The 24,280-nt window shown below is 46.5% G+C and overlaps 2 protein-coding genes across 3 annotated transcripts in view; both read right to left on the reverse strand.

Moving 5' to 3' along the window:
• Nucleotides 1-8,127, reverse strand: part of GCNT2 (glucosaminyl (N-acetyl) transferase 2 (I blood group)) — an 88,761-nt gene extending 80,634 nt beyond the window's left edge. For both annotated transcript variants that reach the window (XM_043908565.1, XM_043908563.1), the window contains exon 1: nucleotides 6,769-8,127. In XM_043908565.1, coding sequence (XP_043764500.1) covers nucleotides 6,769-7,687 — 919 coding nt within the window. In that variant the 5' untranslated portion in view covers nucleotides 7,688-8,127. The remainder of the gene's footprint in view (nucleotides 1-6,768) is intronic.
• A 5,365-nt stretch (nucleotides 8,128-13,492) lies between these two features.
• LOC122696838 (N-acetyllactosaminide beta-1,6-N-acetylglucosaminyl-transferase-like) lies at nucleotides 13,493-15,612 on the reverse strand. The gene is made up of 2 exons (XM_043906959.1): nucleotides 14,663-15,612; nucleotides 13,493-13,529 (listed from the first exon to the last, which is right to left on the reverse strand). Exons 1-2 carry the CDS (start codon nucleotides 15,610-15,612, stop codon nucleotides 13,493-13,495), a joined length of 987 nt encoding a protein of 328 aa, XP_043762894.1.
• Between the last annotated feature and the right edge of the window lie 8,668 nt (nucleotides 15,613-24,280).

Consider the following 24,280-nt stretch of genomic DNA (forward strand, 5'->3'; position numbering starts at 1 on the left):
ACCAGAGATTAAATTGCCAACATCTGCTGGATCATCAAAAAAGCAAGAGAGTTCCAGAAAAAACATCTTTTTCTGCTTTATTGACTATGCCAAAGTCTTTGACTGTGTGGATCACAATAAACTGTGGAAAATTCTTCAAGAGATGGGAATACCAGACCATCTGACCTGTCTCTTGAGAAACCTGTATGCAGGTCAGGAAGCAACAGTTAGAACTGGACATGGAACAATAGACTGGTTCCAAATAGGAAAAGGAGTATGTCAAGGCTGTATAATTGTCACCCTGCTGATTTAACTTATATGCAGAATACATTATGAGAAAGGCTAGGTTGGAAGAAGCACACGCTGGAATCAAGATTGCCGGGAGAAATATTAATAACCTCAGATATGCAGATGACACTGCCCTTATGGCAGAAAGTGAAGAGGAACTAAAAGCCTCTTGATGAAAGTGAAGGAGGAGAGTGAAAAAGTTGGCTTAAAGTTCAACATTCAGAAAACTAAGATCATGGCATCTGGTCCCATCACTTCATGGCAAATAGATGGGCAAACAGTGGAAACAGTGGCTGACTTTATTTTTCTGGGCTCCAAAATCACTGCAGATGGTGATTGCAGCCATGAAATTAAAAGACATTTACTCCTTAAAAGGAAAGTTATGACCAACCTAGAAAGCATATTTAAAAGCAGAGACATTACTTTGCCAACAAAGGTCCATCTAGTCAAGGCTATGGTTTTTCCAGTAGTCATGTATGGATGTGAGAGTTGGACTGTGAAGAAAGCTGAGAGCCGAAGAATTGATGCTTTTGAACTGTGGTGTTGGAGAAGACTCTTGAGAGTCCCTTGGACTGCAAGGAGATCCAACCAGTCCATCCTAAAGGAGGTCAGTCCTGGGTGTTCATTGGAAGGACTGATGTTGAAGCTCAAACTCCAATACTTTGGCCACCTCATGCAAAGAGTTGACTCATTGGACCACCTCATGCAAAGAGCTGACTCATTGGAAAAAACCCTGATGCTGGGAGGGATTTGGGGCAGGAGGAGAAGGGGACGACAGAGGATGAGATGGCTGGATGGCGTCACCGACTTGATGGACATGGGTTTGGGTAGACTCCAGGAGTTGGTGATGAACAGGGAGGCCTGGCGTGCTGTGATTCATGGGGTCACAAAGAATTGGACACGACTGAGTGACTGAACTGAACTGGTAACTACAAATCTGATCTCTTTTCCTTTGAGTTTGTTTTTGATGTATTCTCGACCTGCGCTACTTCCTGTCACACAACACAGTGATTTGCTATTAACTTGTCTATATATTTCAGAATAATCTCCACAATGGACAGGTACCATCTGTCACCACCCAAAGACATTACGATATTATTGGCTCTGTTCCCCACCCTTTCCTACCTGTGACTCATTTATCTTGCCACTGAAGTTGGTACCACTTTTTTTCTCTTTTAATATATTTTTTATTTATTTAGGCTGTGCTGGGTCTTAGTATCGCTGTTCAAACTCTTACTTGTGGCACATGGGATCTAGTTCCCTGGCCAGGGGTCGAACCTGGGCCTCTAGCATTGAGAGCATGGAATCTTAGCCTTTGGACCACATGGGAAGTCCCAGTTTGTACTTTTTAATATCCCTCACCTATTTCTACCTCCAACCGCCTTCCCTCTGGCAACCATATGTTCGTTCTCTGTATCTACGACTCCATTTCTGTTTTTTTGTTTTGTTTTTTAGATTCCACATATAGGTGAAATCCTATGGTATTTTCCCTTCTCTACCTGACCTTTTTCATTCAGCGTAATACTCTCTACGTCTACCCATGTTGTCACAAATGACAAGATTTCATTCTTCTTCATTGCTGAGTAATATTCACCCCCCTCTGTGTGTGTGTGTGTGTGTGTGTGTGTGTGTGTAGACCACATCTTCTTTATCCACTCATATATTGATGGGCACTTAGGTTGGTTCCATATCTTGGCTATAATAAATAATGCAGGAATGAAGATAGGGCGTATATATTAGTACATGTTTTTGAGTTAGTATTTTTGTTTTCTTAGGATAAATACCCAGTGGTGGGATTGCTGGATTGTACGGTAGTCCTATTTTTTAATTTTTTTTTGAGGAAAGATGGTATTTCCTTGAAAAACAACTCACATGTATCCCAACTTGCTGATTTCTTTTCCTATGACAAAAACCTGTATTTCAGCAGATACGAAAACAGAGATTGTTGGGGCTGCTAATAAAACTTATCCCCCAACTGTCCTTCCCCAGCAAGTCTGCCCGTACACCCAGTGATCCTGGAAGCTCTGTGAGCATAATGTGTCTGAGAAATATAAATTCCCTCTGGATATAGCAAGATCCCAGCCAAATCCCTGGGGGTCGGCGGGGGGGCAGCTGCGAAATTGTGAGTTCCCAGAACCAGCTTTATTTAGGCTGATTCTTCCTGCTTCCCTCATGGTTTCAGCACTTGGCACCTCAGCAAGCATCTGTACATATAAAGAGACTAAAGCAACAAGCCAGCCTCCAATAATGATGGAGTCAGCCCAGTGTGGACTTCAGAGCAGAAACTCAACAAGCCTCCCCTTTCAAGGGCACAGGGGCACATACGCGGCAGAAAATACCAGCAGGGCGGGTCCATCGGCTGGTTCTCCAAGGGAAAAATGAAAAGCAAATAGAATCTGTCTTCCAAGCCCACAATCTCCAATTTTCTTCTCTTCTCTATACCTTCCCCTTTTGATTTCTTGTTCTTTTTTTCCTCCCATCTCCAATGAAACCTGCTCTCAGCTTTTTCTTTTTCTCTGAGATTTTTTTCAGAATGAGAAAAGAGGAAAGACTCTTTCTTCATTCATTCATTAAAATGAATTTGAAATAAGCTCCCACTGAATCAAATGAGAAATATTCCTTTGTTGCAAGTGAGGCCGAAACCATTGGTCAGTTTCAAAATCTTTAAATCCCAAGAGCATGTGATGAATGAGAACCCACTGAAAGTTCCTGCCCAGGGCAGAACCATGCCGATGGGAGGAGCACATGATCTATAACTTAGAAGGAAACAGGAGGTGGTGAACTGGCACCTCTGGCCCATAAAAGGATCTCTGTCCTAATTGGAAATCAGCCACGGCCGAGGCTGACGGGAAACTGAAAGGCTGCCACCTTGGTGTGAACTGGCTTAAGGAATGGAAGGGGCAGGACAGAGTTGGGAGAGAAGCGGGGTAAAGACGGAGGAAGGACAGGAACCCTCATTTCACAACAGCTGGTGACGTCCGTTGGACAGCATCTTTTCAGGCACCTGTGAACGCTCTTTCTGGAACACTTCTGTCCTTGTGGGCCCCTTCGCCCTCACTTCTGAGAGGTTTCCAGAGGACCAGCCGCTGCTGAATGGTCTTACTGTGTATTAAGGGACCACAGCTTGCCTTGTGTTTGAATCCACATGACCCTGCCCCCCTGGCCCCACCTGACCTGAATGGTTGGGGGCCTTAATGAAAGGCAGCGCCTCTACAGAGGGGTCGCCTGCTGCCCAGGAAGTGGCTGGGATGCGAACAGGGATGCTCATTGTTCAGTGACTTCAGGACCCACACAGCGAGGCTGTCTGAGAATAAACATCTGAAGGAGACAGAGAAATTGCCGTCGACAGAGTGGCCCAGAATCTGGCTGGAGACATGAGGAGAAGATGCTGAAAGTAGAGCCTGCCAGGCCCACGAGCCAGAGGAAGCTCTGAAGCAGAGGTAAGACTCTTAGGTGAGGACAGAGAACCAGAGATGAAGACGCTGATGCTTCTCCGTGTCGCTGGGACGGCCCCACTGCTATCTGATTGTTCTTCCCGGAACGGGGAGGATGCCTGGCTGCCTACTCTGTCCATCCCAGGAGCCACCAGCCACAGGCACCTTTGGTATTTGAGCTAAATTGGGTTCAATAAAATACATGATTCAAAGTCACTTGACCTACTCATTTTTGTTTCTTTAATGTAGCACTAAAGATGCAAAGTTACCTATGTGGCTGATAGTTTATTTCTTTCAGATGGTGTTCTACCTCCTCACGAGGCCATTTCATCCAGGAGATTTTTTTTCTGTCCTATTGCTTCTTCTTTTTTTTTTAACTTTTTGGTCACACCACTTGGCAGGTGGGATCTTAGTCCCCCAACCAGGGATTGAACTTGTGCCCCCCCCCCCCCCACCGTGCCCTGGAAGCTCGAATTCTTAACCACTGGACCACCAGGGAAGTCCCTGTCCTATTGCTTGAGAATCCTAACACGTGCACCATCACTGCAGTCAACTAGAAAAATCTTAAAATGTCCAAAGCAAATACCCAACAAACTCATAATCAGCAAAGAAGGACCCTTGAAACAGAAATGACCCAGATGTTCACATAGCAGGAGGAACCATTAAACAAGACAGCCACTTAAGCTTCTAGTTCCCTCACCTCCTCATGACCAAGCCCTACTCTCAGGCCTGCCTCAGGTCTTGTAAAAGTTGGCTGGCCCAGTGAAGGCCTCTAACAAGGATCCTCCGGACATGTAACACAGAAGCAATTCTAAAGGCTCCTTCCTTGAAGCGTTTTGAAACGAACGGAGCAGGCCATTTTTTTCCCACTGTCTTGCTGACCTGTAACTGCTGATCTTTATCAGAGATGTAACAATCTAGTTCAAATAGATAAATCATGTTGAGGACGCAACATTTCTGTTCAATAAATTGATTAGACTCATTAGTTAGACTCATGGGCTCCAGAGTGCAAGAGACTCACAGGCCATCTGTCCAGCACTTGATAAATGAGTTTCCTTGACACCATTTCTCCAGCCTCGGCTTCCAAACATCCCTTGGGTTTGTTCACTCTTCTAATCCTAGATCCATGGAAATGGTCGATATCATATTTGGTCCAAGCAACACATAAGAGAGAAGTGGGGCTTTTATTCCCCTTATTCTGGGTGTTACAACTCCACATGAACAGCTAAACGGTCATGACTCCTCCAATTCAGTTTCTTTTTAAAATTTTATTGTTTTTGGCAGCATCATGACTTAGTTGGGTCTTAGTTGCGGCTCACAGGCTTGGTTGCCCCAAGGCATGTGGGATCTTAGTTCCCCAACCAGGAATTGAACCAGATCTGCATTGGGAGGCGGATTCTTAACCACTGGACCACCAGGGAAGTCCCTTCACTTCACTTTCTTGAGACCTGATTTCTTTTTTGACCGTGATCTCTGCCAAAAGAGGTCAGTTTATTTTTTTCTTAATAAAAAAATTTTTTTTATTCAAATATAGTTGATTTACAGTGTTGTGCTAGTTTCAAGTATACAGCAAAGTGATATATACATCTATAGGGTTGCAAAGAACTGGACACAACTGAAGCAACTGACCGCACATGCACATATATATATATATATGCAACCCTACGGACTATAGCCTGCCAGGCTCCTCTGTCCATGGGATTCACCAGGCAAGAATACTGGAGTGGATTGCCCAGCCCTCCTCCAGGGGATCTTCCCGACCCAGGAACTGAACTTGTGTCTCCTGTACTACAGGCAGATTCTTTACTGCTAAGCCACCGGGAAAGCTTTTTCAGGTCATTTTCCAATAGACGTTATTACAAGACATTGCCCTGTGCTATACATATACACTAGGTCCTTGTCTTGATTTCTTTTATCACTACAACATCACTCATTCCTGCTCTGGGAAAACCATAGGTTTAAAAAGCATTCTAAGTCTAGCAAGCCTTGTATACTAACATCAAAAATAAGCATCCACAGTCGTTCACAGCCCTGACTGTTCCTGAGAATTTCCTGGAGGCTGAACAAATACTGAAGTTCACATCCACCCAGGAAATCAGGAAATGTATTTCTACAAGCTCCAGGAGACTTTATTATGTATCTAGGGCTGAACCACTAATCTCAAGAAGCCATGACCCTAATCCTTATGTAGATTCAAGTTAGTTTTCCTTTGAACTAGGAATCTGAATTTTTATTTCCAATCGAACTAGCAGAACTGAAGTTAGTTCACTGTAAACAAGTGGAGATTATTTAAGGCATTTGGAACTTGGACCAAGGAAAGGTGAAGTTGATTTAGGAACAACCGAACAACTAATTTAGGAAATCACCTTAAAAGAACATCAGGCTTAGGCGACCTGACACAATTGGCACGTTTGCCTGCTAGCTGGGTAATTTGAACACATCATGCAACCACGCTGAAGCTTCTTTGTCTATAAAATAAAGGCATTGATCTAGGAATCTTTGGGCTTCCTAGGTGGCACAGTGGTAAGGAATCCACCTGCCAAAGCAGCAGAGGCAGGGGACATGGGTTTGATCCTTGGATAGGGCAAATCCCTTGGAGAAGGAAAGGGCACCCCACTGCCTGGGAAATCCCGTGGACAGAGGAGCCTGGCGGGCTGCAGTCCCTGGGGTGGGTTGCAGAAGAGCCAGACACGATTCAGTGACTGAACAACAACAGCACAAAATGAAGATGAGTTACACCACCCACCCTGTGAGCAGAGCTGCTATAAAGATATTTTAATGAACATTTGAAACTGTGAATGTGTGCTAAGTCACTTCAATCGAGTCTTAGCATCCCTATGGACTGTAGCCCACCAGGATCATCTGTCCACAGGAGTCTCCAGGCAGGAATACTGGAGTGGCTTGCCAAGCCCTTCTCCAGGGGATCCTCCTGACCCAGGGATAGAACTCACACGAAGAAAGAGCTTTATAAAGGTGTTAATTTTTAAAAACGTATTTTTTAGTGGTTAATTCAGTATTGGCCGTGCGATGTTTATTCATAACAGCAAAAGTTAAGAGATACACATACCAGGAATCCTATTGAGTGTGACCCAGAAGTGTTCATCAGGGCTGTACGTGTCCTTGGACCAGGACAGTAAGTCAAGCGCCAGCCGGTCTTGAAGGACGAAGCTTGCGAATTCCCTCGTGAGGGCCACATAGGCAGTGCCAAAGTAAACGGTCATGTTGTGAGGAGGCGGTGTTTTCAATTTTGTGGTTTTAATCACGTAGGAATCTTTTCGGTTTAGTAGCTCCCGGTGGACATACTTAGTCCGTCCAATTGCGTGAGCTGGGGGCAGCACCCCGGGAGTGATGTTTTTCCCTTTAAATCCCTTCAGATGCCGAACGATCTCCCTGTTGGTTTTCAGGGGGAAATCTTGCCCACAGGTGTTGAGGATGTATTTCCACGGAACCTCTGAGGCCACAAGATGTTTCATGCAGTTCAGGTCAGCCTGGAGCCTGGAGATCCCACCATAGACCACGGACTCCATCTTGGAAGCCAGAAAAGCATTTGGGAAGCAGCTCAGTAACTGCTCCACCGAGCCTTTGAATGTATCTGTCGCCTTTTCGTCCACATGAACACAGTAGACATTTTGGGGCATGTAAATAGCCCTGAAGAGTCTCTCAAAAGTGCCAAAGTCTTTGTGGATGGTCATCACATAAGCCAAGGGGAAGCCAGCCTCTTCTTCAGAGAGTGTTTCTGTTATGTAGTGACTCTGAGCCACGTACTCAGGACAGGTGGTTTCACTGAAGGTACTCTTCAAGGCGTTCTTTTTAGGGTAAAAACTCTTCCCCTTAAAAATCTGGTGACAGACTTCTGATAATAGTGAAGCATTGGATATGGAAGCTTGCGGGAAATTTTTATTCTCCCCTGACTTGTTGCAAACAAACACAAAAATCAGGGTGGTGGCCAGAGACACACAGAAGAGACAACGCTTCCAAAACCCCATCGTTCAAACCCAGGAAATGAGTAGAATGTCTCTTGAGACATCTGGTCAGAGGGTAGACAGACTTAACTTACATTTTCTCCGAAATCCATAACCATCCTCCAGGTGGACACAGCTCTGACCGGCCGCTCCGTGACCTGCCGGCTGATCCTGCTTGTCCTTTTTCTGTCTTCCTTTCCTCTTCATTCCCCACGGTGCCGCTTTTCCACATTTCTCCAACACGTTTCTGAAGGAACTCTTAGGGATTTGCTTTTCTGTCTCCTCCCCCCACTCATCTTGCAAGCTGTTTCTACACCAAAAAAAAGTTGCCCCACGGAGGTTCTGACTCCGGTGTGTCCGCCTTTTCCTACGGGAAAATGAGTGAGGGGTGAAGGGACGGTTCTGCAAGTCACCTCTCTCAGACTTTAACCCCGGCCTCTTCTCTCAGCCAGAAGGCTGGCAACTGTGTCAGCTCCCCAACTTCCTGTTAATCATTGCATTCAACTGACTGAGTTTGTTTGCTTAAATAGCACTGCCAAGTAATAAGCACTGGTCCCGAGCATGTGAACACTGCCTGGAGAGATACTCTGTCAATAAATATTTAGTACTTAAAAATTAATCACCTCACCTTGTCTTTTTCCACACACGCCCCCCTCTACATATTGGCTGGCTATGCCATAAAGCGTGGCATATGACTGGCTGTTGAACCATTCTTTCCAGCACTTAATTTTCTCTGCTATGAGGTAAGGTCTTTAAAAAGGCACATTAGCAAGCAAACCTCACCACCTGACTTACTACACTAAGATGAATAAAAGCTAATTAAAAACAAAAAACAAAAAACAGGGACTTCCCAGTGGTCTAGTGGTTAAGAATCTGTCATGCAATGCAGGGGACATGGGTTCTGTGCCTGGTCTCAAGTGTTGCACCTAAGACCCGATGCAGGCAAATGAATAAATATTTTTTTAAAAAAGATATTTACAGAATAATAATAAAAATACCCCTAAAAGCCTAGCAGCCCATTATAACCCCCAAATTGCATAGGGCCTAAAGCTGAAGTTAGTGAGTATCAAGTTTATTTCATCTAAGCCCAGGTTCCTGGGTGGCTCAGTGGTAAAGAATTCGCCTGCCAAGGCAGGAGACACAGGAGACATGGGTTTGATCTCTTGGTTGGGAAGATCCCCTGGAGGAGGAAATGGCAACCTGCTCCATATTTTTGCCTGGAGAATCCCATGGACAGAGGAGCCTGGTGGGCTACAGCCTGTGGGGTCACAAAAGAGTCAGATACGACTTAGTGACTGAACAACAACAGAACTGAAGGAGAGACGTTCTTAGATTCCATATATGTATAAACCAAAGGAGTTCCCTTATCTGTAAAACATGAGAATAATTTTACCACCTTCATAAGTCAGTCATGAGAAGACAATGAGAAAAACGTATCAAGGGTTCACGGTCCCCCTGTCCGTGAGTGGGGCTGAGGCTGGAGACAGTGGGACCCCAGGCTGGGCAGTGGGAGCCTGTCTCCTGTTGGTGCTTCACGGCAGAGATAAAGGCAAGAGCAGAGAGGAGCTGAACTCTGCTTGAGTGAGAAGATGATGACCACAGTCTTCATCCTGGACTTAAAGGAGAGCTCCCTGACTGCACCTGTGCAGAAAGGCTCCTCAGGGGTCGAAAATGGGGACATCTGTGCTTAAATATGCTTTCGAAATGAGTCAAATAGTTTGTATAACTTTTTCTCCTCGTACATGCAGATGATGACACAAACTCCCCCTTTGCTTATTTTGGCTGTCTCCTCATTCTCGGCACAGTTCCATTTCTCCTGAGGTTTCTTGCATAAAAGCACCTCTAATTATTTGGCTGTTCTACCCTGAATTTACAGCTCCCCGAGTTTGCTCTTATTGTTGTTGTTATTTTAATATTGTTTATTTGGCTGCCAGGTCTTCGTTGTGTCCTGTGGGATCTTCTGTTGCAGCTCTCGGGCTTCCCTAACTGCTCCGTGGCAAGTGGGACCTTAGATCCCTGGCCGGGGATTGAACCTGTGTCCTCTGCATTGCAACGTGGATTCTTAACGCCTGGACCACCAGTCCTTGAAGTCCCTACAACTCCCTGAGTTTAAAGTTACAAGGTGAAGGACGTTTGCAAGTTGGCACTTGGCTGCAGTGGAATCCTAACCCTAAACCCTTAAAATCAGAAGAATTTTGACAATGCTAGACATTTTTAGTGTTGATCCTTTTTTTTTTTTTTTGCACTACCCCAGTGCTATCTGATGTTTACTCTCCTGATGGTTCCGTGGGAGACTCTGGTTTTCCTGAGGCCCTTTTGCAGGACACCACTCACCATTCTTCCGAATTCTGGGCAGGAGGCTCTTGCCATTTGTGCAAGATGATAGAAGCTATGGTAATAAGTGACGAAAAAGCACAGCGATCCTTTTTCTCAGTTTGAACATTAGGTCAAAAACTATTTTTTAATTAATTAATTTTTGGCTGTCCTGGGTCTTTGCTGCTGTGCATAGCCTTCCTCTAGTTGCGGCGAGCAGGAGGCTACGTTTCGTTGCGGGGCGCGGGCTTCTCATCCCCTGACTTCTCTCGTGGCAGAGCGCAGGCTTAGGTGGGTGGGCTTCGGGAGTTGCAGCGCGTGGGCTCAATAGTTGTGGCGCGTGGCCTTAGTCTCCTCGGCACGTGGAATGTTCCCAGACCGGGGATTGAACCCATGTCCCCCACATGGGCAGGCAGATTCTCAACCACCGGACTTACCAGGCAAGTCCCAGGTCAAAACTGATACCCCCAGTTCTAGGTTCTAAGAGGCACCGACTGAGGAGGTTAGAATTCTGGAGAAGTCGTCCCCCAGGGGAGACTTGTGGTCGGCTCCTCAGTACACGGTTGGGTGTACGATGAAGTCCTAGATTCAACCCCTACTTGCTTATTTCTACGTAACGTTCACTCTTAGGAATTTCCACTCCAGGACGTAAACTCACTTTCATCCTACTACGAAAACTGCAGCGAGAGTTTAACCCCCATGGCTGACCGCAGAAAGGGTGCAGAAGAGAAGGGCTCCGTCTGTACGGAGCGGTTTCTCCACACACCGGTACCCAAAGCACTTCTCATGTATCCATTTCATTGTGACAGCACCTCTGTGCCCAAGTGAGAAACCAGGGAAACCAAGTGGAAACTGGGGCCGCGTCCACAGAGATCAGAGAAAGAGCGGCTTGGGTTAAACTGGTTTCACGCGCTCGTCAGCTTTTGTGTTTTTTTCCGGCTCTGTCTCTGGCCGGGCTCTCTTCTCTGTACATCTTTCTCCTTTCTCTCCCTCCTCTTTCTGTTTGTCTGTACGTTTACTATACTAAACTCTGGACTCTGCTTTACCTTCATCTCTGTGGGGTGTGGTTTTTTTTTTTTTCTTTTATTAGCCACAGGAAATAGTCTGAAGCACCAGGACTTAAAATAGCCCCATGTGTGGTTGAGAAAGAGCTATGAGAAACAGCCTGGATTGTGTGAAGGAAGGTCTCCAGTTGAGTCAAAACCACTCTTCACAGCCTGGCGCGTCTGAGAAAGTCATTTGATCTTACACCTCCCTGCTTCCTCCGGAGTAAATTTGAGCAAACAACCCCTGCTGTCACTCGGGGACCTCCAAGGCTGGCCTCCTCCCAGGCAGATCACCCATGCCTCTGAGTCTGGGTTTTTTCCAACATCAACGTCCGGGTGCAGCTGGAAGATTCCAGAAGTAACATACAGAAAGCATCCAGCCGGAGAGTGGCCAGAGACGTCAGAGCGAACTTCAGACCTCGAGGGAAAGCCACCGGGAAGAAAAGAGTGAGGGGAGGAGGAGGGGAAGGTTGCAGTTTTTTGACATAAAATTCCTGGAAATAGGATAGCAGGAAAATGTAAGAAAAAGCTGGTTCTTTTTTTTTCTCTTTGGCCGCGCCAGGCAGCATGCAGGATCTTCCCTGACCAGGGATGGAACCCACATCCCCTGCAATGGAAGCTCGGAGTCCTAACCACTGGGCCACCAGGGAAGCCCAGAGCTGGTTCTTGTCAAAACAGCTCATTAAATATTGTTGGTATAATGCAAAGCTGAGGCCAAGAGCTGACAGACGAAGAGCAGCTCAGGCTTGCGTGCCAAGTTGCTCAGTCATGTCCCACTCTTTGCAGCCCTGTGAGCCCACTGTAAGCCCACCAGGCTCCTCTGTCCATGGGATTTCCCAGCAAGAATACTGGAGTGGGTTGCCATTTCCTTCTGCAGGGGATCGTCCCTACCCAGGGATTGAACCCATGTGTCTTACATCTCCTGCATTGACAGGCGGGTTCTTTACCACTAGCACCACCTGGGAAGTATCTTGTAATAACCTACAATGGAAAAGAATCTGAAAAAGAATATATATAAGTGAATCACTTTGCCATATACCAGAAACTAAAAGAACGTGTAAATCAACTATACTTCAGTTTTAAAAAAAGAGGTGATGTTTCCAGAAAACCTCCTCTCTCAGTAGTTTTCTAGCAAATTGACCCGTTTCTATCTCTCTCTGCATTCTCAGGAGGATAAAGTTGCCTGGGAGCATCCTAGGGTGAATCCTCTCCTTCTTCTATGATGGAGGCCGTTATTGGAGTTTACGCTGGTATTTAAATGCAGAATAACAAAAGCTGGAATGTGGAAGCATAACGTTCTAATTGCCTCAGTCCCATTCCCAAAGGCCTGTCCTTCAGAGTCCCAAAGACTGAGCCTTCAAATAAGCTGGAGTCTTGGAGTCTCAAGTTACTGTTATCCAACACTGGCTCTTACCCGCCCCTACAGAGTCCTAGAAGCTTTGAATCTAACACTTCCAACTTCAGAAATGTTGTGAGATGTCACCGTGGGGGAGATAACTGTCCTTGATATAACTGCATCTCCCACTAGGACACTCAAAATAGAGCCCATGCCAATGCAGGAGCCTCGGGTTCCATCCCTGGGTCAGGAAGATCCCCTGAAGAAGGAAATGGCAACCCACTCCAGTATTCTTGCCTGGGAAATCCCTTGGACAGGGAAGCCTGGCAGGCTACAGTCCATGGGGTTGCAAAGAGCAAGACACGACTGAGCAACTAAACCACAACTTTCCTGAGACTACTGTCCAGTTTATCCATGCAGAAGTTTGCTTTTCCCAGAGAAAGAACTTTTGAATTTTCTTCACAGATTCTTTTTTTTTTTTTAATATTTATTTTAAATTTTATTTTATTTATTTGGTTTCATCAGGTCTTAGCTATGGCATGTGGGATCTAGTTCCCAGTTCAAGGTTGGCACCCAGACCCCTAAAACTCCCGGAAATGTGGGGTCTTAGCCACTAGAGCACCAGGGAGTCCTCTTTCCAGATTCTTTGTGCTTAAAGTTCACCCTCAAATTTAGTCCCAGGTGGGAAAGCCCATAGCCCCAGATCTGGAGTGCCCTCTAAGAGAGTTGGATCTGAGCTCATTCCAGAGGCAGATATACTGATGCCTGACAAAGCTGTATGTGAAAAGGTGTGACTTAGTTTTGACACTTCCCAGCATTAATTGCAATAGCATTTTCCATAGTGAAAAAAACTGGAAACACACGCTCAACAACTGAGGAATTGTTAAGCAAATTCTAATACATCCATACTATGAAAACGAATTCAATTACCCAATATATATGCACAGCAATTATTTCTCAATTTGTGCAATGTAGAACTTCTGCTTTTTAAAATTTTCTTAGTTTCTACATACCAACTTTTATTTCCCAGCTTTTCTACAATAGGATTATATTTTATAGCAAGAAAAAAATGTTTCTTTTTAATTATTATTTTATTCATTTGGCTGCATTGGGTCTTAGTTGCAGCCTCCTGGCTCAGTAGCTGTAGTAGTCACCCCTTGGCGTGTGGGATCTGAGTTCCCCAGTCAGGAATAGAACCTGCACCCCCTGCTTTGGAAAGAAGATTCCCAACCATTGGATCACCAAGGAAGTCCGGAGAAAAAAAATATTTTAATATTCTGCTCATCAATAACTAGTACAGGGTTTTCAAATTCTACACAGAGGGTGAGCTCTTGACTCCCGCAAACCTAGAGCACAGAGCTGACGGAGGATGGCAGGTTTCCACCCACCGAAGACAGGTCGCCCTGTGGCCAGGCCTAAGTGTAGTCTACGGTTCACAGTCTGACCGTCCGGAACTCTGGAAAGTTCTGGTCAGTTAAAAAAAATTTGATTTGGAAAGGTTGAATTATTTCACCTTGTTCTTATAGAAATTTTGTTGACATTTTCCAGATCTCAAACTTTCCCAACCTGAGCAATTAAAACTCACACAAAAATGAAACAATGAATAACCCACATTGAAAATAACTGTAAGAATCCGTCTGCAATGGAGGACACCCTGGTTCGATTCCTGGGTCGGGAAGATCTCCTGGAGAAGGGAAAGGCTACCCACTCCAGTATTCTAGCCTGGAGAACCTCATGGACTGTTCAGCCCATAGGGTCGCAAACAGCTGGACACAACTAAGAGATTTTCACAAACAACATACTATAATTGATTTAAAAAACCAGTTTCACTTGTCCTATCAAAGACTTATGACCACGTCAAAATTTGATAGGCACCTTCTCTAAGCAAACAGTATAGTGATATGCAAGACAATTAACTTATGTTCTATGAATTCCATTGAAACAGACACACGAAAATCTATAGGGTGCCCATGAAGCTGGAAACGTAGGTGAATATGCATGCGTGCATAGTCACTTCAGTCGTGTCCAATTCTTTGTGACCCTATGGACTATAGCCCACTAGGCTCCTCTGTCCATGGGATTTTCCAGGCAAGAATACTGGAGTGGATTCCCATACCCTCCTCCAGGGGATCTTCCCGACCCAGGGATCGAACCTGCGTCTCCTGCATTGCAGGCAAGAATTCTTTACCGCTGAGCCACCAGGAAAGCCCAAAAGTGGACATATATAATACAGTTAAGGACAGTTTAAAAGTGTAAAATACTTGCACACATACACATGCACAAACACACACAATGCTTCCAGACTTTATGTAGAATGGAATCAAGTCCCACATACCTGGAATCCTGTTCAGTGTTACCCAGAAATGCTCATCAGGGGAGTAGGTGTCCCTCGACCACTGAAGTAAGTCAACAGCCCTCTGGTCTCGGAGAACAAAATTAACAAATTCTCTTGTAAGCGCTACGTAGGCGGAACCAAAGTAAATGGTGAGATTATGGGGAGGTGGCATTTTTCTTATCCAAGTACACAGCATAAAGGAAAACAAACCGTATCCCTGCTCCAAGTGCCTGTATTTGGTCCTTCTGATAATGTGAGGAGGAGGCAGCACCCCGGGGGTGATATTTTTCCCCTTAAATCCTTTGAGATACTGGATGATCTCCCGATTGGTTTTCAGGGGGAAATCTTGCCCGCAGGTGTTGATGGTGTATTTCCATGGCACCTCCGAGTTTATGAGGTCTTGCAGGCAGTTCAGGTCAGCCTGGAGCCTGGAAATTCCTGCGTAGACCACAGACTCCATCTTGGAAGCCAGGAAGGCATTTGGGAAGCAGCTCAGTAATCGCTGCACCGCATCTTTAAATTCAGCTGTCGCTTTCTCGTCCACGTGAACGCAGTAGACGTTCTGAGGCATGTAGACAGCCCTGAAGAGCCTCTGGAATGTATCCAAGTCCTTGTGGATGACCATGACATATGCCAAAGGGAACTCAGCTTCTTCTTTGGACAGAGGTTTCATTATGTAGTGATTCCGGGTCAGGTATCGTTGGCAAGTTATGTCTTTCAGTGGTGTCATTGGTATATTTCCACCCAAGATTTTCTTCCCTGCTACAGCCATGCCACAGACCTCTGCAAGCACCGAGGAGTTTGCGATTTTCCCCACGAGCAGGTGTTTTGGCAGGTTGAAATGGTCGGTATACAGGAACCAAAGAGTTATGGAAACGGCCGTAAGCCCTACAGCAAACTCGAACATCTTCAGCCTCATGTTTCCTACCATCTCTCCTGCGTCTGTCACGGTGTATCATTACAAAATCAGCCGCAGCTTCATCCTCTGACTGTTGGAGAATCAACTCCTGCTTCTTATTTTGAGCAAGAAGAGAAATATTGCCTCTCACTTAAGGGTCAAGGGGTCAACCCCAAGCTTGAAGTTCTTCTCTTACAATGAAGGAACGGAGTGGATCCAAGAACCTGAGCCACTGGGACCAACGGAGCAAGAGCGGTGTGGCGGTGTGTACCTTGGTCCAGGCCAACTTCAAGTGAAGACCCTGGCCAATCTGTCACGGCTGCCAACTCAGCATGTTCTCCCGGGAGGGTGGGCAGGAGGAGGTTGAACGTGGGTCCTTCTTACAGCCCTTTTACCCCCGCCAGAGAGGGACCTCATCACCGTCACTGATGTCGTCTTTAAGCCCAGGGGACAGCTTATTTCTTCAGTTTGGGGCCCGTCTTATTTGTCATGAGGCAGGTCACTGCTGGCACCGACAGATACTAACCTTGACGGCACCCAGAATTCCTCAACAGCACTGCGTCCCTCTACCTAAAGATAAAAATCAAGAATTCATTGAAGTGCAGGATTGGATGGAATTGTGCAGATTACTCAGACCAGCTCACTCAAGTCACAAATGCAGTCCCTTGAAAATGAACTGTCATTGACGTTTTATCACATTTTTTTTGGGGGGGTGCTGCACTGAGTGGCCTGCGGAATCTTAGGTCCCTGGCCAAGGATCGAACCCCGGGCCCCTTACAGTGGAAGCGTGTAGTCTTAACCACTGGACTGCTAGGGAAGTCCTTCTATCACTCTCTTGGCCCCACTTTCTCCCTGACGGTCTGGGAGGTGAGCATGGGCGTGATGCCCGCAGGAGGAGACTGAAGCCCACTTGCCTGAGAGTCAATAATGAGTTCATGGTAGCATCAGGTTTCGACTCTAGCAGGGTGGAGAACATTCTACCCGGAATAGTCTCTTCCCACCCGTTTACTTGATGAGCTCCTCCTGTCCCCCAGACCCTTGTGTGATACCCCTTCCCTGCCTCCCGTGTTCAGGTTAGGAGCCCTTCCCCCTGTTCCACTGGGACCTGGCGCCCCACTTTCTGTTTGCCTGTTTGCCCCGCCACTAGCCCAGGGAAGATGATTTCTGTCTACTGATCACGGTGTTTTTGGCACCTAGTTGATAGTAGGCATGCATCATAAAATTAAGTCTGGTCATTCTTCTTCCCTCCACACCAGGGGTGGGCAAAACTACAATGGGCATCATGGCAGGGGAGGGGGGGGCGCAATCCACCTGTCTTTCTTTTTTTTTTTTGGCTGCATAGCATGTGGAATCTTAGTTCCCCAAGCAGGAATCGAATCTGTGCCACCCATATTGAAAGGGCAGAAGGGCAGAGTCTTTATTTTTGAAAGCACAGAGTCTTAACCACTGGACGTCCAGAGAAGTCCCTGCCATATGTTTTTGTACAGTTTGTGTGCATTTTAAAAAAATATCCTTTATTGCTGTATCTTGATTTACTCATTTCAGACATTGTATATTGATTTTCTCCCATGGTAGATGAGAACTTAGTTCTTCCACACCGTGCGTGCATGCTAAGTCGCTTTAGTTGTGTTTGACTCTTTGCGACCCCATGGACTGTAGCCCATCAGGCTCCTCTGTCCTAGGGATTCTCCAGGCAAGAATACTGGAGTGGGCTGCCATGACCTTCTCCATCATCACTGTACATTTTTGAATGGCTGAAAGAAAATTCGAAGAAAGAAAAAATGTTTCACGGCACGTGAAATTCAAATTTCAGTGTCCATGAATACAAGGCCATTGGAACATAGCCATTTGTTTACAGACTGTAAACGCAGAGAATCCACTAAAGTGGATGGTTCTCTTGTTCTTCTCTGCACCCGGTCACTCGGAGAGCCTCACCTGAGACTCGAGTGAACTGGAAATTCAGAGCGCGACGCTCGGCCGGACCCCAGCGTGACTCGAGCTTTGGCAAGATCTAGTGCTGCCACCCAGCGGCCGTGAGGCGCATAGCTCGGCCTCGTGGACGACCTCCTGCTTGACAGGAGGGAGAATTCTTGCCATTACAGAGTCTTATTCCCCACTAGACTGGGGGCAACTCGGAAGGAAGAACCTGTCTTTGAAGACATTAGAAGTGCTCAACGTGGCGTTTGAGCGTTGCTGAAGAAACCTGCCAGATCTCAAAATCCCAACCCCATCAGCCAGCCACAGTCTCCACAAGGACATTTATGAAGGTCTTATGAGGAAGCAAATTGTTTTGCTGAGTTATTCAAGAAAAACAGCATAGCAATAACTTCCATACATCTCATTAAGTCACTGGGGGACTTCTCCGGTGGTCCAGTGGTTAGCACTCAGCGCTTCCACTGCAGGGGACTCAGGGTGATCCCTACTCAGGGAACTAAGATCCTACATGCTGGGTCCGGGGCCAAAAAAAAAGTCATTGGTAACAAGGGCATCTAACAGAGGTTCTGAAAAAAATGGGACAAGAGACAAATTAGATCAGGTGGAAGAAAAGCCAGAAAGGTCTGGAGCCCGGGGTACTCTTGGGAATTTTTTGGAATGTTCTGGCAGCAACAGCTAAGGAGCCTGGAGAGCATGTGAAGGCAGTGAGCTGCATCGCTTTTATTATTCATTGCAGAATTAGATATGTCTTAAACATAAAAAGTTACCCAATGTCCTAGGCACATGCATCAAAATCAAGTCATTTTATGTTAGTCCTTCTCTTGTAATTTAGAGTTTTCCCTGGTGGTTCAGATGGTAAAGAATCCACATGCAATGCATGAGACCCAAGTTCAATCCCTGGGTCGGAAGATCTTCTGGAGAAGGAGTGAGAGTCCCAGCCTGATGGTCTTAGGAATCATGTGGCTGTCAGGGTTAGAAACCCACCCAGAGAAGTTCGGTTGTGTGAGATGACTTGTCTGAGGCCCCCACCCACCCACCCACTGACGGCAGCCGGAGTTGGAATTGAAGTCCTATCCGACTGGCCCCAGAGCTGGACTTCTTTGCTGGCATGGAGCCCCTGTCCCGTCTCCATACTCAGCTCATCTGTTTCAGAACAGAATCAAGAAGGCAGAGCATTGGGCTTCCCTGGTGGTCCAGGGGATAAGAATCTGCCTGCTGATGCAGGGGATACTGGTTCAATCCCTGGTCCAGGAAGGTTACTGAGCCCATCCTCTGGAACCCATGTTCCAAAACAAGAGAAGCCACTGCAGTAGGAAGCCTGAGCACCACACAACTAGAGAGTAGCTTCCACTCTCTACATCTAGAGAAACCCCAAGCACAGCTGAAAGTAACTTAATAAATAAATTAAATTATTGTTTTTAAAAAAGAAGGCAGAGCATCATCTTGTTAGACTTCAGCTGGGAATGTACAAGTCTGGCGATTCAGGCATTTTTTTTTTTTTCGCAGCTCTGTACATGTGGGCCAATGACCACAAGTATTGATTTGGGGATTACAAATTTTAGAAAGTAGACAAATATGCAAATTTAGAATCGGTGAATAATGAGGGGTACACTCAGAGGTGTAGGGGTTGCAGCCTGGCTTTCAGACCTTCCCAGCATGACTGTTGGGGCATCTGGTCCTGCAGTCACATCGCCAGCACGAACCCCGAGTCCCTAAGGTGCCAACCGGCTTAAGTTTAACACTCTGATGCTGCTGCTGCTGCTGCTAAGTCGCTTCAGTCGTGTCTGACTCTGTGTGACCCCATAGACGGCAGCCCACCAGGCTCCCCCGTCCCTGGGATTCTCCAGGCAAGAACACTGGAGTGGGCTGCCATTTCCTCCTCCAATGCATGAAAGTGAAAAGTGAAAGTGAAGTCGCTCAGTCATGTCGACTCGGCTCGACCTCATGGACTGCAGCCTACCAGGCTCCTCCATCCATGGGATTTTCCAGGCAAGAGTCCTGGAGTGGGTTGCCATTGCCTTCTCTGTTAACACTCTGTTAGGGGAGCTTAAACATTGACAGCTTTAACCTCCCGCTAAGTGGAAAACTGACCCCAGGTCCTCTGTGTCCATAAAGAGAGTAAGCGTAAGTGTTCTTTCATTAATTGTGGCATCCATTGATCATCTGATTTGATAACATTTTAGAGCATTTGGGACAAAGTGTGCGCGTGCACACACAGTTCTGTTACTGGGTTGCTTTCCTGGTAAGAAGAGCAGAGTTCTGGTTCTTGCACTTACTGTGTAAACTTGAGCGAGACTGGGAATCAGAGGAGCCTAACTGAGAGAGAGAGACAAATAGACAGACACACAGGCACACACGCAAGCCTATAACGTGTGTATAACGTGTGTATAACTTGAGTATAACGTGTGTAAAGCATGTTATAGGCTTGCGTGTGTGTGTGCTCAGTCGTGTCCGACTCTTTGCCACCCCGTGGACTGTAGCCCACCAGGCTCCTCTGTCCATAGGATTTCCCAGGCAAGAAACTGGAGCAAGTTGCCATTTGCTCCTCCAGGGGATCTTCCTGACCCAGGGATCAAATCCATGTCTCCTGTGTCTCTGCATCGCAGGTGGACTCTTTACCACTGAGCCACCTAGAAATTACTTCTGGGCAAACTCCTTCCCTCACCTTCCCTTCCTGGGTTAACCCACTCCCTAGGCATTCGTGGTACAACCTCAGAATTTTCCAGAACCCCATATGTCTTCAGTAAAATCCCAGCCACCGAGACTGGCTATGCAGTAAAACAAACAAACAAACAAAACCCATCATTCATCAACGTGGAGATGAGCTGGTCTGGGGCAGCTCTGGAGCCACTGTCATGGTCTCAATCTTAGTCTAAATGCAATCCAGATGAGCAATTATAATTAGCTAACTAAACAGATTTTCTGTCGGTCTGGATCGATCACTGAGACAGATGTTCTCATGAATCTAGGAGCATTCGGACCCTGGTCCCCTGCCTTTGTGTGGATAGATGGGAGTTCCGACCGCTGGCTTCCGAGAGCCCCGAGAGTGCGGGGAGGAGGACTCCCCTAAAGCATGCACACGCCTCCCTCTGCCCCCAGCATCCATTCTCCACAACCTCCAAGAGTCTCCTTACATCGCAAATACAGCTGCAGGGCAGAATGCTTGGACAAGTTCGATCCTGCCCCAGTTCTAACCTTGCTTTGAGAAAAATGTGGTCATTTACATTTCTCCCTCTTAAAATTCCTGAGAAGCTGTCTTCCACCCTCGAGTCTGGGTGCCCCCCATGAATCCTGGCTCACCCCCCCAGATCAAACTGAGTAACTTGGGAAAGAATTGTCCCCCAGAGCGCTTTAAGGCTCATTAGACCTATTCTCAGCTGCTTTTAATTCTGGAAGAATTTCTTTTCCGTACATGTCAGGAGGCTGAGCCTGACTCTGAACTTGGGGCTTCTGCTGCGCTTTCCCCCTCCACCCCGGGTGACTCCACTGAAGCTCCCGCGGGCTGGAAAGCTTGGCAGTGGCCACGCTGACCACCGCGTAGAGAAACCGGGTCATCAGAGGACAGCAGCCATTCTGGCAAAGAGGGAAAGAAGGCGGCATCAAGAATTACAGTTTCCCTCACAGGCCAGGGGGCGCCTGGCAGGAAAGGGGCGAGCGCGTCACAGCTGCTTGAATCCCAGTGACAACAGGAGGAGACCATTCCGATTTGAACTCCGTCAGTACAAACCTCTAACAGTTTATTTTGTTTGGGTCCTGCTTTGAGAGGCTTCTTGAAAGGAAAATAATGGACAGGTCTCTCCCTGGAGGGTGAATCGGTGGGAAAATTAGAAATAAGCCTTTCCACTCTGCTTTGGTAACGATGGGGAGATGGTACACGGACAGCGTGTACACGTCACAGGTCTGATTTGTGTTACTTATTTGAATTCAAGTCCAGAAGAGCCATTCTCACCACTAGCTAAAGTCAGTGCCCAGCTGCTTTGGTCCTTGAAAGCACAAGGACCAGAGATGGTTGTCCTGGCTTCTCATTACCCCCGGCAGGACTTGCTCAGAGCTGAGCAGCAGGGAACAGACAGATTTGGGTTTAAATCCCATCCCCAGCCCTCATCAGCTGTGTTCTTCCGGACAGACTGTTAAAATCTTTAGTTTCCAGTTACTCTGTGTAAATGCATTGTCAGGGTTCTCCTAAGAAACAGAACCTATATGGTCTCTCTTCTCTGTCTCCCTCAATAGATCAATACCAAGAGAGACTGACTTATTTTATGGAATTTGCTCCTGTGATTTTGGAGGCTAGCAACTCTACAATCTGTAGGTTAGACTGTCAGGGAGAAGATCCTGCTGAGAGTTGATATGAAATTCAGGTAAAAGTTAAATAGGGGCCTTAAGTCTGAATTCCTACCAACGGGTATGAAACTCAGCAGGGTTTCTATGCTGCTTTCTTGAGGCAGGAGTGCTTCTAGAAACTTCAGTCTTCACTCTCAGAGCCTCCAACTGATCATATGCAGCCCACCCACCTTATGAAGGGCAATCTCTGTTAAGCAAAGTGGATTGATTTAATCCCATCTATAAACCCTCTCACAGCAACATCTAAACTAGGTTTGATCAAGAAACTGGACCCCAAAGCCTAGTCACACTGACCTCATACATTAACCATCATGCTCTGTAAAGTGTGAATAATGATCTTTACTTCTTCAGTGGGTCCTTGTAAGAACTGAATAATTAGGCAGAGAATCTCCACTGTGTCCTGTATATACAGGAGGTTGGAAAAGAGATGAACACAGTTATTATCCTCGTCTTTAACTTAAACAATTTTAAGTAAGAAGTTAGCCTAAGACAGTAAAACTGTATGACCTTTCAGACAATTCTGGTAAAAACTCTGACTCTACCTGAAGGCGACGTGGCTTTGGGCAAGACATTCTTTCCCCTAGGAACGTCAGTCTTTTCTTCTGGAAAACACAGGTTAAATGGCCATCTTGCAAGACTGCTGGAGGTTGAAGGAATGCAAGTGAATGGCCTGGGACACTGCCTGCTACACAGCCGTCACTGTGGTTGTGATTATTGACGTTATTGTCACGGCATTATTGGGTAACTCTCGCTCCTGGGCTGAAGTCCTTGTCAGAAGCATTTCAGGACAGTCACACGGTGAGTGGGGTTTACAAGCAGCTGTATCTGAAAAACGTATAGTAAAAAAGAAAACAGTACCGTAGTAGGTAGGGGCTTTCCCAGGTGGTGCTAGTGGTTAAGAATCTGCCTGCCAATGCAGGAGATGCAAGAGATGTGGGTTCCTATCCTTGGGTTGGGATGATCTCCTGGAGTAGGAAATGGCAACCCACTCCAGAATTCCTGCCTGGAAAAGAGATGATTGTATTAATCTACCAGCTTGGATCAAGCTGGTAGTGATGGAAGTGGTAAGGAGTTGTCAATTTCTGCGTTTGTTTTACAGACAGAGACGAGAGAATTTTCTGGTTAAGAGGTTGTGGGGAGTAAGAGTAGAGATTGGCAGTTTTGATTGGACAAAGGAAGAGAGAATCCCTTTAAAATACTGGATTGGCAAAAAAATTCGTTTGGGTTTTTCTGTAAGCTAAATATTACCCCTTGGATGTATGCAATCAGGGGCTCACTTCCTTCTTTGGCTAGCCAAAGAATAACACAGGAGATGAAGCAGGCTTGTGGACATTGGCAAGGCAGGAGGACAAACAGAACACTTTCTGCCCACACTGTGGTTTGCCAAGGGCTATGCCCAGCAGGCAGGGTGCAGGAGCCGCTGGGAGGCACTGGCACGCATGGCCCAGCGTGCGTACTGCCCATCTAGTGGAGTGATCGTGCACACAAGACTTTAGAGTTCCAGACCTGGCTTAAAACTCCAGCTTCAGCGGTTACTGGCTGTGTGTCCTCAGACAAGTTCCTTAACCTTTCTGAGCCTCGGTCATCTCTGCACAATGGGGATAAGAAACTGCTTCATAGAAATTTCATGGAGAAGGATCTCTCCAGAGGTGATTCATTTTCATTTCCCACCCGCTTGATTCACTCATCTTTACTGCAAGCGACATTGATAACCGTGTCTTCAGAGTGTCTAACAGGAGACGGTACTTGCCCTCCTTTGGAATTCTCAGCTCATAACATGAAGTTTAATAGCCTAGTGTTAGGTTTCTAGGGGGGCAGCCCTTCCCCTCCTTCATGGAAGGACCTAACTGTGCAAGGCAGCACCCTTTTCTGACTCTTGCACTGAAGAAGTCATTTAGTATCTGAGTTTTGGTCTCCTTGTCTTTGCAGTGAGGATAAGAGCTTATACCAAGATGTCAAGGATAAAATGCCATCTTTGTGAATTACTTACAGTTCCTCGCCTCCTGTGCTCCGCCGAAGGCAGCTGTTGCTCTTGCTGCCAGCACAGAGCAGGCAACCAGAGGAGAGAGACCAGCAGAACCCAGCTGCGGCTTTTCCGGAAAACGATGACTTCCCGGCCTGCTTGTCAGATGTTGGAGGCTGTGAAAACCTGGAGACCCATCATCATTCCTTTCAATCCCTTGTTACATAATCCCATTGGCTGACTCACCCTCAAACTCCCCAGGCATGCAAAGGCCCTGGTTGAAAAAACCAGTTCTAGAGAGGTGGTGGATTCAGAACCGGAAAGACCGTGACTTGAGTCGAGCTGACATTTCCCAAAGGCCACTATCGTGTGATTTCTAAAGCATGCGAGAAACTCCCTAAGTGAAAAAACAGTTTCTGGTACACTGCTGAATAAAATGCAAACTGTAAC

Source organism: Cervus elaphus, chromosome 7, assembly GCF_910594005.1.
Source record: "Cervus elaphus chromosome 7, mCerEla1.1, whole genome shotgun sequence".
In the NCBI taxonomy this organism is placed as follows: Eukaryota; Metazoa; Chordata; class Mammalia; order Artiodactyla; family Cervidae; genus Cervus; species Cervus elaphus.

Coding starts and splice junctions, on each gene's coding strand:
- LOC122696838 (XM_043906959.1), bottom strand. CDS start 15,612: ATGAGGCTGAAGATGTTCGAGTTTGCTGTAGGGCTTACGGCCGTTTCC. Junction 13,530..14,662: donor TTGATTCCATTCTACATAAA/GTCTGGAAGCAT, acceptor TGGGGAACTCAG/ATCCCACACGCCAAGGGGTG.